General features: G+C 49.6%; 8 protein-coding genes across 8 annotated transcripts; 3 read left to right on the forward strand and 5 right to left on the reverse strand.

Moving 5' to 3' along the window:
• Window positions 1-87: 87 nt before the first annotated feature.
• Window positions 88-361, reverse strand: M438DRAFT_350189 (uncharacterized protein). Its single transcript, XM_029906572.1, has one exon. The coding sequence runs from the start codon at window positions 346-348 to the stop codon at window positions 139-141; it is 210 nt and encodes a 69-aa protein (XP_029754987.1). The 5' UTR covers window positions 349-361; the 3' UTR covers window positions 88-138.
• Window positions 362-1,539: 1,178 nt separating this feature from the next.
• On the forward strand, window positions 1,540-1,945 carry M438DRAFT_340357 (uncharacterized protein; the record flags this gene model as incomplete). The annotated part of the gene is made up of 2 exons (XM_029904311.1): window positions 1,540-1,637; window positions 1,696-1,945. The coding sequence occupies 2 exons, from the start codon at window positions 1,540-1,542 to the stop codon at window positions 1,943-1,945; spliced, it is 348 nt and encodes a 115-aa protein (XP_029754988.1).
• Window positions 1,946-2,168: 223 nt separating this feature from the next.
• On the reverse strand, window positions 2,169-4,207 carry M438DRAFT_168817 (uncharacterized protein). Its single transcript, XM_029899103.1, has 2 exons — window positions 3,935-4,207; window positions 2,169-3,857 (listed from the first exon to the last, which is right to left on the reverse strand). The coding sequence occupies exon 2, from the start codon at window positions 3,847-3,849 to the stop codon at window positions 2,392-2,394; it is 1,458 nt and encodes a 485-aa protein (XP_029754989.1). The 5' UTR covers window positions 3,850-3,857; window positions 3,935-4,207; the 3' UTR covers window positions 2,169-2,391.
• An 821-nt stretch (window positions 4,208-5,028) lies between these two features.
• M438DRAFT_350194 (uncharacterized protein) lies at window positions 5,029-5,678 on the reverse strand. Its single transcript, XM_029906573.1, has one exon. It carries the CDS (start codon window positions 5,619-5,621, stop codon window positions 5,076-5,078), a length of 546 nt encoding a protein of 181 aa, XP_029754990.1. The 5' UTR covers window positions 5,622-5,678; the 3' UTR covers window positions 5,029-5,075.
• Window positions 5,616-7,043, reverse strand: M438DRAFT_350196 (uncharacterized protein). Its single transcript, XM_029906574.1, has 2 exons — window positions 5,759-7,043; window positions 5,616-5,653 (listed from the first exon to the last, which is right to left on the reverse strand). Exon 1 carries the CDS (start codon window positions 7,021-7,023, stop codon window positions 5,893-5,895), a length of 1,131 nt encoding a protein of 376 aa, XP_029754991.1. The 5' UTR covers window positions 7,024-7,043; the 3' UTR covers window positions 5,616-5,653; window positions 5,759-5,892.
• Window positions 7,044-7,052: 9 nt separating this feature from the next.
• On the forward strand, window positions 7,053-9,336 carry M438DRAFT_168846 (uncharacterized protein). The gene has a single exon (XM_029899104.1). It carries the CDS (start codon window positions 7,253-7,255, stop codon window positions 9,020-9,022), a length of 1,770 nt encoding a protein of 589 aa, XP_029754992.1. The 5' UTR covers window positions 7,053-7,252; the 3' UTR covers window positions 9,023-9,336.
• M438DRAFT_285014 (general substrate transporter) lies at window positions 9,065-10,894 on the reverse strand (the record flags this gene model as incomplete). Its single annotated transcript, XM_029901496.1, has 5 exons — window positions 9,065-9,319; window positions 9,390-9,641; window positions 9,703-10,388; window positions 10,445-10,625; window positions 10,682-10,894. 5 exons carry the CDS (start codon window positions 10,892-10,894, stop codon window positions 9,065-9,067), a joined length of 1,587 nt encoding a protein of 528 aa, XP_029754993.1.
• Window positions 10,895-11,316: 422 nt separating this feature from the next.
• M438DRAFT_410002 (UPF0075 domain protein) lies at window positions 11,317-12,732 on the forward strand (the record flags this gene model as incomplete). The annotated part of the gene is made up of 1 exon (XM_029910059.1): window positions 11,317-12,732. Exon 1 carries the CDS (start codon window positions 11,410-11,412, stop codon window positions 12,730-12,732), a length of 1,323 nt encoding a protein of 440 aa, XP_029754994.1. The 5' UTR covers window positions 11,317-11,409.
• Between the last annotated feature and the right edge of the window lie 2 nt (window positions 12,733-12,734).

The raw sequence follows: 12,734 nt of genomic DNA on the forward strand, positions 1-12,734 counted from the left end.
GTGATAATCATCATGTGGCAATCAAGAAGTCAAGAGAAAACAGCATTGTAACAAGCTCACTTCAATTCAATCTACCTAGCTAAGATACCGCGCTTCAATTGCCATCCATATTCATCCGATCCCCTTGCGCCCCAATCGTTAAGCACCAGCAGTAACAGTAACAATCGACTGAGTCAAACTCTTCGTCTTAGAAGCAGCTTTGGACGTCCTACTAGACGAGCGAAGAGTAGTCTTACCAGTAACCCCACTGCTCAAACTCCCACCACCAGCAGTAGTAGTAGCAGACCCACTAACTACAGTACCACTAACACCAGCAGTACCACTAACACCAGCAGATCCACTAACCATAGTACCACTAACCACCCCAGAGCTGCTCACACCAGCAGAACTTCCAATAGTCCCACTGACAGTAGCCAACCCCTCATTGACCGAAACGTAATAATTCGCATAAGTCAGGTAGTCATTGCATTTGCCCATGGCGGAGGACATGGCAGAGTTCATAGAGGACATCATGTCGTCCATGATGATTGAAGTGGCGCTGGTGTATTTGGACATGATGGCGCTGGAGGACATGGTTGTGTATTCGACGTTGGGGATGGAGCCGGAGCTTGTTGCGCTACTGCTGGTGGTGGTGCTATCGTCGGAGGAGGACGAAGATGAACTGGTAGTGGTGGAGGTTGTCATGGTGGTTGTTTTGGTTGCTGAAGCGCCATCGTACATGGTCATGGTTGAAAGCCCGGGCATGGCCAGGACGCCTTGCTGGGCAGCGATGCCGAAGATGGCGAGGAGAATCGAGAGTGTGGTGGGTGCCATTTCAAGGTTATTGGTAGTGTTTTAAGTGTTTATGAAGGTCGAGATGGAGAGAGATGTTGTGAATTGATGCTGTTGATTGTGCTGAGAGCCAAGAAGGTGGAAACGAAAGGTTATATGTAGTCTGCAATCATAGGGGAAAATAGACGGTGGTCGCTAATTTCGTCCATCAGAGTATTTGGCCGCGTAAAATGAGGACCAAATATAGACCATGGTGACCACAATGTTGGATGATGATGAACAAGAGTGCTTGGCGATGGGACACAGAAGTGCTTGTCCTTCTCCAACATGTCCAGTCACATTGCTCCCTTGGTCTGGACTTTATAGAAGCACGTGCTACTTACGAAGGCTTTGCTGACATGCCACACCTATTAACAAATAAGACATCTCCAACACCCGAATTTTGCGTACGCAATTGCGTCCGCTGTTTTCTTGGACTATCAGGAGTTCACTTCATCTGAAGAAATTGAGCCATCAAGAACCAGAGGACAAGTCGGAACAGCCAAGTTGGCGACTCAAGGACGTACGCAAGCACCCCAACTTCGCAATGTTGGTTGTTCAGGGTAGTCGCAAGCATCATTGCTCCATCCAAGAATGGAATCGCACTTTTTCTGCTAAGACAAGCCAGCATATATAGATCCAGTGTGGATTCCGCCTGAAACGAACTGATCAACACATCTCCATCTTATCATTAGCACCAAGCACATACCTCTCCACTCACCAATCACAATGCTCAAGTCAATCATCGTCCTTGCAGTAGCAACCTTTTCTCCTGCCGTCCTAGCAGACGTCTGTAAAGCAAACTTCAACTTATTCTTCTTCAGTTGGTGAGTAAAGACATACGAAGTTTCCTTTTTCTTTTCGGAAGCCTAACATTGCATACAGGACAGTCAATCTCAGCGGAATCAACGGAGGCTGCGACGCGACACTCAATGGCATGAAATTCCAGCAGGTCATGCAGGCCGAGGGCGGTTGCGCTGCAGTCACCAACTTCAGTTGCACAGATCCTGCGGAGGGTGGTACCACTTTCACGTTCAACCAGTCGGACTTTTGTAGCGGAGGAGCGATTGCGGATGCGGTGAGGCAGGTGTTTGGAACGGATGATTTCACCTGCTCGGGACAAGGTCCGGTTTGAGATCCGCAAAGCAACTCGAGGTATTCGCTAGTCTGTTGGGCTGCAGCATGATGATGTCGCGATGCTTGTTTTCAAGATGAATTGGTAAGATGTATGGAGAGAGGAAGGAGCGTGGGACAAGGCTGGGGAAGGCCATTATCGCTCAGTCAGCCGCCTTGTTTCTTAGCTAAACTTCCAACCTTCCCATTTCAATTTTCCGAGCCTATTGTCTTCTTTTACGTCTTCTTCGTATCAATACTTTCAAGAATGAAGCGCCAAACTTAAAGCGATAGCGCACAGACAAATGTGCTCGCAGTAAAGCCAATGTCGGCGACCTGCCACGCTCCATCTCTCTCAGTTGTACTTCCCCTTACAGAAAGGTTGTGGAATCAATTGTGCTTTTATTCGTTTCATATAGCAGACCATGATTGCTATGGAGATATTTTCATAACAAACAGTCCCAATTCTTAGGCAGGCACCAGAGGGCATTCACCCAGAGCGGGTGCAGCCTCCCACTCAGCATAAGTCAAATGCTGACTATACGAGCCATCGCAGTTGATATCGCACTGGACCTGATTGTCGCGATAGACATAACGACATCTAGGACTGCGATGACGGCTCATGAAACCACAGTTACCGTTACTGACAGTGTACTCGTACTGGTTAATACCTCTAGCGTACCACTGTTCTTGGTTGTTCGCCACGTTGCAGGTGTCCCAGTAAGTCAAGATACATGTGTTGCTCTTTGCACCGCTTTCATCGTGGAGATCTGGGCTGAAAGCGCTGTAGGCGCAAGTTTCCTCTTCCTGGCATTTGGCACAGCAGTCGTAGGCATTGGTCCAGTTGTACAGGTAGGTATTGTTGTTGCTGTACTTGTTTGCAAGCGGCGCCACATCATCGATTTGCATACCGGTTACAGGGTCCTTGTTGATAAGGTTCGAGGCACCGCAGGCTGCGTAGTAAGGGACCGTAACTACGGAGGTAGATGTGCTCGTTACAGCTTGCTGCGACAAGGTGCTGGTGGCTGCACCGCTCTGAACGGCAAAAATGGTCACCGCACTGGTGCAAGGAGAGGCAGGCTCCTCGATGGCGCGCTTGGTAAGACCGCTATCGGGGGTCAAAGCAGGGTAATCGCTGGCATTCGCTCCAGGGTAGACTGTGGCGGTCGTGTCGACGATTGGCAAGAAACCTGCTTTGGTGGGAATGGTCGATGTGGAAGTCACGGTAGTGGTCGTATAGACCGTAGCTGCAAGGGGTGTGATGTACACGACAGCAAGAGCGGCTCCGTTATTAGTGCTAGTCATGTGAATTGTAGAGTTTCCCTTGCCGGCAGGGCAAGACAGAACAGCGGAAGTCGAATATCCAGAGACGGTCGCATTCTGGCTGAATACTGGAGATCCAGTAGCTTTGTAAGTAACGATAGGTGTGACCGCAGGAAGTTCGGAGGAGGTGGCATTGAGTGTGCGGATGGATGCGAGGGTAGAGGTTGAGAATCTCACAGGGCCTGTGGCGTTTTGGTAAACACCGGGTACAACTGTGGTATTGTGGAACGAATAAGGAACAGACTTGACGCTGCTGGACTGAACAATTGTCGAAGCCGCACCAATGTTCTGAGCAGGGGCGTTCGAGACGGCTCCGGTGTACTCGGTGCTGCTAGGAACATGAGATTCAACCAAGATTGTCTTGGTTGCGGTAAACTTGTCCTCAGTGACGGTGACGGTGACAGTAGAAGGATGGGCGTATACTGTTTCGGTGATTTTGCGGGTGGTATCAACGATTCCAGTTTGGCCAATGCCAGCGTTCTGGGAGACTACATCTTGAGTAGGACAAACGGATACTGTCTTGGTTGCCCAGATAGTAGTGGCATCAGCCTGTGTCAGAGCCGACAAGGACAATGCCGCGGCAGTGAAAGAAGAGCGCATCATGAGGTGGCCTGGACGTGTATAGGAATGTTAGGAGCAGAGGGACTGGACGTGCAAATTCTTTATAGCTAGGACTTGATCCACTCACTGCCCCTTCATAGCGCCCTATGAGCCGTCATCCCATCCTTTTACGGGCTCCAGGACTAATCTAACCTTCGAGATAAGTTGTTGAGAGAACATTGGGATAAATTCTGGTGATAGACCAATAGGCCGTGCACAAGTGGATTAGGCCCGCGGGGCGCGGTCTGTAGCATGCAGTAGGCTTGTCGACACACCTATATTTAGGACATGTGTAAGTCGCGTAGCGAAAATTCATCATAGAGATTACCTAGGTTATGGTCTAGAGATGCATCGCAGAGATCAGCGACGCGTTGACGTGCAGAGGCTGTAAAAACTGAACTTTGTCTGCTCGGACGCGTTAGTGTCGCGCCTTTCGGAAATCCACATCCGTTCCTGCTGTGCTAATCTTGATAGTATATATTTTTGTGAGATTGCAAATCAAGTACGTACGGCCACAGTCAGCTGAAAACTGGGCATCCCGTCCGCTCTGCCATACATAAGCAGTTGAACGGCAGATTAGTACTACGGTGGGTGACCACGTGGGAATCCCTGCTGCTGTACGTTGGGAATTTCTTTTGCTCTATGGACGCTTGCTCCTTTTGTATACCGGAGCTCGACTATTGATGACAGGGCTCTGTCAAAAGGCATGATGTTTTGATTCTCGCACTCAAAATGTGAGCGGCAGCTTTTATGGACTCTTGTCGGACGTTCAATCGCAACAAGAGCATTGTGTCTGCTAACGGCTGGAAGAACCAGCTCCTCGGAAGACGGACTGCCAGACGACGCTTATGGGTGAGCTGATCGGGCAATGTTGGGCCATGAACTACTTGCATCAGACTGATGGACCGAGGAAGTCCCCTTCGGGGAGCACTTAAGATTCGACCGAGGAGGAATCGAAAGATGTAATGTACAAACCATGATAAGCGATGATCAAATCTATAGAAACCGAAAGAAGCACACGAGTATTAGCTACACCAAAGCCAGGTGGCGCACCGAAGACAAGAACAACCATGCCTGGGAGGACAGAGAACAGGCCGTACATATGACCATTCAAAGTTGAATTGCTTATGTTCGTTGAACGCACTTCAAATCTGGAATGAATCACGCATCTCAAAAGCGGTAAGTATGATAGGCTTCGGCGTGTGGAGAGGAAGAATTGCCCACAGGTATTACGCTTTCAGACCGTCGACCTCAACATGAGATTCCTGTTCAGCAAACGTCCTCCATAAGAAGATGGCCGCATAAAAGCCCCATGTAGCACCCAGCAGGTACCCATACCACTCTTTAGGCTCTCCGAGAAACCAAAGGCTGACAAACGCAGCACAAGCACCCCACAAACCTGCCGCCATCATTTTATCCGCCGCAGCTCCAGCTTCGGAGTACAAGGTGACCAAGCTATTTGCCCACCCTATCATTGCGACAATGAAAAAGAGCATCTTCACAATTTGCGAAAAGGGCGCGTCGTCTGATGCAGTGGGTTGTGCTGGCCATTTCAGGTTGGAGGGAATTGTGGTGTTTGTTTCCTTGAGGACGTGATTCATTGTTGCCCGAAGAGTAGCCATTTGTTGATCAACAATATTGAGACGGGCGAGCGTCATGGCATCGGACTGGGACGGAGTTGCTGAAGAGTCGAATGTTTGGAAGCAGAGGGTTATCAGTGCCATGGCGCCTAAAGCGGTCATAGCTCTTGGTGACAACGCGAAGGCGATGGGCATGTTTGATGGTTGGTGTCGAGTGGTTATTTTCTCTAATGATTGAGATTAGGACAATGCAGGATATTTCTTCAGATGTTTGTAGTGCAGCAAGGTCGAGTACTCGAGTAGAAAGCGAACGCTGTGGCTTACGCACGTACCCCTCTTATTCTTGGTATATGATTGGCAACCTAACAAGGCAGATCTGCGAAGGATCAGGCTGAGGGCGGCCTACCGAGGTCTAGTTCCTTATCGGTTTCTCCCTTGCGTCTCTATCGGTATCACAAATCATGTGTCAATGGAGGATATCCCATATCGACCTGACGTACTGCCGGTCATCGTTGATCCCAGCAATGCCCTTCGAACAGAAATGCAGAGCAGTCATCGTGATATAACCAGGAAATGAAGATAAGTCGGTCGGCATCTCCTCAATATAGGCATCATGCAAGTACATGGGTGGGTCGGTGGTATTTTCGTTGTCCATTGCTTTCCAATCCGCAGAGAGGAAGAAATCGTGGTTCATGTGAATATGCACGTTCTCATTCCATCTGTTGTCTCTCCAGTATTTCACTAGCTTAGTCTGGTCAACCTCTCCAGACAGAGCACTTTCGTCTTCGAGGTAGGTGAATCGCAGCATCCGGCATACATTTTCGGGAACATCGTTGGCGGTGAGGACCTTTTGAGTACACGTCTCCACACGCGACTTGTACGATTCCCATAAAGTGTCATCTCTATAATCGAGGCGTAAAATTGCAAAGCCCCATATGCCGATATCTAGGTATGGCTTGCGTTGTGCTTTTATGGCGAAATCCTGGATTTTCCGAGATGTCGAATCGTTGGTAGGGGCCTGAGGAAACTCGACCTGACCTTTGGTTTCCCTCATGATCTGCTCAAGGGCCCTCCTTTTCAAGGCATTTCCATGACTGGTTTTGTCCCTTTGTATGCTGTCCTGCAGCAATTCAAGGTAGCGGCGCTCGACCAGTCGGTGACGATGTAATTGTCTTGTTGTTCGCTTCTGCTCCTTACGATAACCCTGCTCTTTGTAGCATTGGAGTATCGCCTTCAGCTCACCCGGGTCAGTAAAGTCGTTACTCTCGTATACTTTGTCAGCCAACTCTTTGACTTCTGGAGACTGCTGCGTCAAGAAGCTTAGGAGACTGTCGCCTACTGATGCTGGGCCTGATGCAACACCTCTGATTATAATGTCTATCTCATCATCTGTCAAATCCAAGGCACCTCTTTCGAGACAGCCTTGCACCAGTGATGCACGAGAAGTATAACGCGTCTTCGCTTGAACAATGGCGTCCTCTTCAGCTGGCGGAAGGCGAAACGAGACTTTGTGGCGCTCTTCTTGCGTCAAAGTTTCTGATACGTCGAGTGATTTTCGAAATATTGCGATCATGTCCTCAAATTGTTGCTCCGACATGCTGTTATCAAATGTTTTCGCTGGGCGTTTGTGGTTGATAGATGGAAGGAAGGTTGGGTGGTTCTTGCCCGCCCCGCAAACGCGACATGCTTTTTTCATCGCGTCGTCATTTCTGTCCACCTCTTCGACTCTACCGGTAACCCAACATCGACACCGCAATCCAAATCTGAACAAACTCTCAATGTCAAATTCAAGAGCAACATGATGCAGGCCTTGACTGTTGTTCATCATGAGTCAGAGCGAAGCCACACAGAGACCCCAGAAATCACGGCGAAATCGGCGAGCTTGCGATCAGTGCAGTGCCCGTAGTGTTAAATGTCGGCTCGGCGCTGATGGCGAACAAGGGCAGTGCCAGAATTGCATCGATTATGGCGAAACATGCACCTTTCAGCGACCAATAAGACCGCGAGGAGCAAAACCGAAGGCGGCCAGGATAGCAGTGAATCAGGCTAGGAATGTTCACCAGGAGACGCCTAATCAGAGCGACACTGTACAAGCACAAGTGTCTTGCAGAGATGAGGAAATTCCACTGGACACTGATGCCTGGAAGCCAAGAGTCATGCCTTCTCAAGCTATTGTGATGGACCTGACGGAGATATATTTCGAGGTTGTGTATCCGGTCTTCCCCTTCTTCCATCGACCGACATTATTGCGAAGGGTATCGCGAGGAGAGTACGCTTCAAGTCGGCCTCTGTTCGCTTCTGTTCTGGCCATGTGTGCACTTGCTTCTGCCCGTGTGCGCGACGGTGCTTTGTACACAATTAATTGGAACGCAGCATCGCTCAAAGATCCTTCATCTGAAGAGCTGTTCAGGTTCGCTAAAGAGGCCATCCCTCATGACGCGTCGTTGTCACAAGAACTCGACTACATGCGAGCGTATGCATTGCTGGCTATCACTTCAATCCAGTATGGAGATTCTCGTCAGATGAGTTATTATCTTGGTCTTTACCACAGCTTCGTCGCTGTGGGTATGCTTCAAGATGAGGACAATTGGCCTTCTGGTATAGGTCATGTCGAAATTGAGGAGCGAAGAAGACTCTTCTGGTCTACGTATACCCTGGACATTTTCTCTTCTATCATCTGGGGTGGTTTTGCACGCAGCAGAGAAGCTTGCTTCAGCGTGTGCTATCCAACCGAGTGTGATGATGAATCTTTCAACGACACAAACGCTCCGACTGCTAATGAGTCCCATGAGGCGCCTACTTGGATAAAAGGATGGAACTTCGTGACCGACCTATATAGAATCCTTGAACACACGGTCGATCGTCTAGGCCATCTGCAAAACCCAATACGGCGTACCCCTTCCATTCAAAGCTTCATCGAGCAAAGCAGCACTCCACACACATCAGTCCTCAACAACATCATGACTCTATACGAACACCTACCTCCTATATTCAAGTCCACCCAACCACTAACGGGCCGATTGGAAAACGACCTCTTCGGCTTCCAAGCCGCCAACATCGCCGCCTCCCTCCAACTCGTCCGCATGGTCCTCTTCACCACCGAAAACTCCACCGTAGACCAAAAATGCCAGATCGCCAGTGAAGTCATCAACGGTTTCGCCAGTGTACCCGTCGCCTACCTTCGCGCAATCAGTTCACCACTTTTCCACCACTTGGCAGGGATCGGCAGTATAATGGGCTCGGCCTTTGAAAACGGACTCACCGAATCCTCTTATCGACGTGTGCGGTCCGTATTGCTTGATCTTGCAAATTTGCTTGCGAATCTGGAGGTGGGGTTGTATTGTGCAGCTGGGACTAGCGATAAATTACGCACGCAGGTGTCGAGGATTGATGAGTTTATGAAGATACAGCGGTCGGTGGATGCGGAACGTTTGTCTCCGTGGGCAACAACGCAAGTAGATGGCAATGCTTTTGCATCACCGAATGTCAGTGCCGGACATCAGCAGCAGCAGCTCATGACATCTGAAGAATCACCACAGATACACTTTCCGGCAGAATTATTCGAGAACTGGTCTTGGGCGTTCGATTTCAATTAAACATTTGTTTCAGTCTTGTATCTTCCTCGTCTGCTATGTTTGTTATACCTGAGGCAGCTCATCATGAGAGGAATACTCAAATTGCTTCCGCTTCTCCAACCCCCCTTCCATCTCCGCCTTTGTGATAAACAAATCCTTATTCTCCGCATACGCCTTTTCCATCTGCCAATAAAACGGCGAAGTGGTAAACATAGCTTCGATAGATTCAAGCGAGCGATTTGCGGTTTCCGGATAAATCAGGTAGACGATTCCGATCCAGATGAAATTCAATCCAGCAAAGAGGAAATAAGTGCGACTCTGTGGATTTCGTTAGTGGCTGTTCTGGTAAAAGTTTGGGGGAGGGAGGAGGGGTCAACGTATAGCATACCTGGATATTTTCGAACATGATTGGGTTGACTAGGACTGTCCAGCCGACACCGATGGCCCAGCCGGTGATGCCGAAACCGTTTCCTTGTGCTCTCATTCTGCTGGGGAAGATTTCTGTAGGGATCAGGAAAGCGACTGTGCCCCAGGTGGAGGCGTAGATGAGGTTGAACAGGAATAACATGGTTACGGCGGCAGGAGCGATACTGGCAGCTTTGGAAGGATCGGCGCGGGAAGCTTCGTAGAGCGAGGCAGCCTGAAGAATGTTAGCAAGTATTCAGGTCAAATGGCGTTTGCGAAACGGGAGGGAGACTCACAATCAAGTTGACAGCGAACAGGCCGGCAGCTCCCCACATCAAGCATTTGCGTCTACCGTATCTGTCGACGATCTGTGCGGAGATGATGGTACCGATGATACCGATGGTGTTCAATCCTCCAGCAAGTCCATTCTGCTTGATCTCGCTGTAACCTGCTTGACGGAGAAGAACTGGCGAGTATGCAGTAACAGCAGTGATTCCGGTCCAAGAAGCCATAATCTGCAACCAAATACAAAGCCATGCTCTGCGACCAAGATGCGCGCCTTTTGTCTTGTCAAGACCAAGAATAATCTTAATAAACTCGATAGGAGAAGCGGGCTTGGTGTCTTCAGCCATGGCGACAATCTCATTGAACTCTTGCTCGACAGCTGGACCGTAATTTCCACGGACGTGTTCGAGAACTTCGCGAGCTTCTTCGTTTCTGCCGACTGAAGCCAGGTATCGGGGAGAATCGGGAAGCATCTTGATACCTGCGAGGAGGAGAAGAGCAGGAAGACATTGGAAAGCGAGGAGGAATCGCCAGCGGACTGCCGAGTAACCGTTGTTCACAAAGGAGAGACCAAAGTCGAGCCAATAGGCGACTGAGATTCCGAGGTAGTTGGCGATGAAGACGTATCCAAGAAAACCACCACGATGTTCTGCGCTGGAGACTTCCGATACGAGTACAGGAGTGATACCGGTGAGAGCTGAGGAGCAAAGTGGTCAGATGAGATATTGTCAGAGCACAGGATTCAATGCTTACCTCCAGTGCCGAGACCAGTGACAACACGAGCGACAAGGATGAAGTCTGCACTCTGGGTTGCAGCTTGCAAGGCACCTCCAACAAGAGCAAACATGGCAGCAAAGAAGAGACCGTTGATTCTGCCAATTCGATCGGCTGCCCATCCTCCGACGAAACAGCCAACAATGGCACCAAGATAGTACTGCAAGCGTTGTCTTAGCTTCTGATTCCCTTGTAAAGTCATGCCTATCAACTTACGATACTGACAATGCCACCTTGCTTTGTGGTATTTGTCACAGTGCCATCAGCAGTACCGATATTGACCTCAGTAACATAGTTTGGCGAAGCATTCACGCCTCCCATGACACCTTGATCATAACCTTCAAAGAAGATGGAGATCAAAGCGAATGTCTGGATAGCGATGTTGAGTTTGGCAGGCGAGAGCCCCTTCCAGGCTGTTGTGAAGCCCATGGTTTTGGAGTGTGCTGGTATTCAGTGGATGGTATGGAGGGTGAGATGAGTGATCGAGATGGAGGGATATCCAACTGGTTTTATGTTCTTTTCTCCAGTATGGTACTTGAACTGGAGTATTGATTAGAAGAACGTCTCTTGACTTCCAGGTGACCGGGAGCCGAGAACGACTCCAGGAATTCATTCGGGGCCCCGGAAATGGCGTTTGCGATTGTTAAGCAGTCGTAGCTCATACAACGGTACTGGACTGCCGATGTCGTGGGGATGACGAGATTGTCATTCGGATATTCGCCTAATCCTCTTTCCGTAACCACGGCCCGAACTTCCGAACAACCTTCCCCGCTTATGTTCCAAATTCATGAACAGCAACATCTCGATCTTGTATCACATGTCGGCAGATACTTTGGGGTTGTCATGGGGGAATACATTTATCATCGCAGGGTCCCTGCTGGTCGGTTTGATCTTCGACCTCAACTACCCTCTCATACCATTGATTCCTCTCACACACCATCAACATGGACGGCCATAGGGAACACATCAATGGCGACACAACGGCACTTGACCTGACCGTCCTCGGCTTGAACAGCGGAACCAGTATGGATGGCATCGATTGCGCACTATGCAGATTCCGACAGACGAGCGCTGAAGCACCAATGCACTTCGAACTGCTCAAGTACGGCGAAATTCCATTGGAGCAAAAGATCAAGAAGCGAGTCATGAACATGATCCTACACAACCGCACAACACCTGAGGAACTATCCGAAGTAAATGTTTTGCTAGGAAACACGTTTGCATCGGCCGTGAAGGAGTTTTGCAAGGAGCAAGACGTGTCCATGGACAATATTGATGTCATTGGATCACACGGCCAGACAATCTGGCTACTCAGCATGCCTGAACCAGGTCAAACGAAAAGTGCATTGACCATGGCAGAAGGCACATTCATTGCTGCACAGACGGGAATCACAACCGTGACAGATTTCAGAGTCAGCGACCAAGCAGCTGGTCGGCAAGGAGCCCCACTCATCGCCTTCTTCGACGCCCTTCTACTACACCACCCGAATAAGCTACGAGCTTGCCAAAACATCGGCGGCATTGCGAATGTCTGTTTCATTCCTCCAGACCATGCGGGTGGCGTAGACAAGTGCTTCGACTTCGATACTGGCCCGGGAAATGTCTTCATCGATGCTGTCGTGCGACACTACACCAATGGAAAGCAAGAGTACGACAAAGACGGTGCCATGGGCAAGCGCGGTACAGTCAACCAGAAACTGGTGGATGAATTCCTGGAATTCAAGTACTTCAAGCTTGAGCCACCCAAGACAACTGGCAGAGAAGTGTTCCGAGACACCATGGCACATGGATTGATTGAAAGAGCGGAGAAGTTGGGAATGTCACAGGATGATGTGGTTGCCACCGTGACTCGCATCACTGCGCAGGCGATCGTCGACCACTACCGTCGCTACGCTCCATCGCAAGACATTGATGAGATCTTCATGTGCGGTGGCGGTGCTTACAACCCCAACATTACCGATTTCATTCAGAAGAACTACCCAAACACAAAGATATTCATGCTGGATGATGCAGGTGTTCCAGCTGGTGCCAAGGAGGCGGTAACATTTGCGTGGCAAGCAATGGAGGCAGTTGTTGGCCGATCGATTCCTGTGCCTGACCGGGTTGAAACGCGACAGGAGTATGTGCTTGGAAAAGTGTCTCCAGGGAAGAACTATAGAAAGGTCATGAAGCAGGGTATGGCGTTTGGAGAGGGTGAAAGGTTGCCGCCTGTCAAAGAGATGATCAACTATGTCAACGGCAAGGTGTTTGACAATAACTGGGCATAGAT

This window comes from Aureobasidium pullulans (genome assembly GCF_000721785.1).
Source record: "Aureobasidium pullulans EXF-150 unplaced genomic scaffold scaffold_41, whole genome shotgun sequence".
Taxonomy (NCBI): domain Eukaryota; kingdom Fungi; phylum Ascomycota; class Dothideomycetes; order Dothideales; family Saccotheciaceae; genus Aureobasidium; species Aureobasidium pullulans.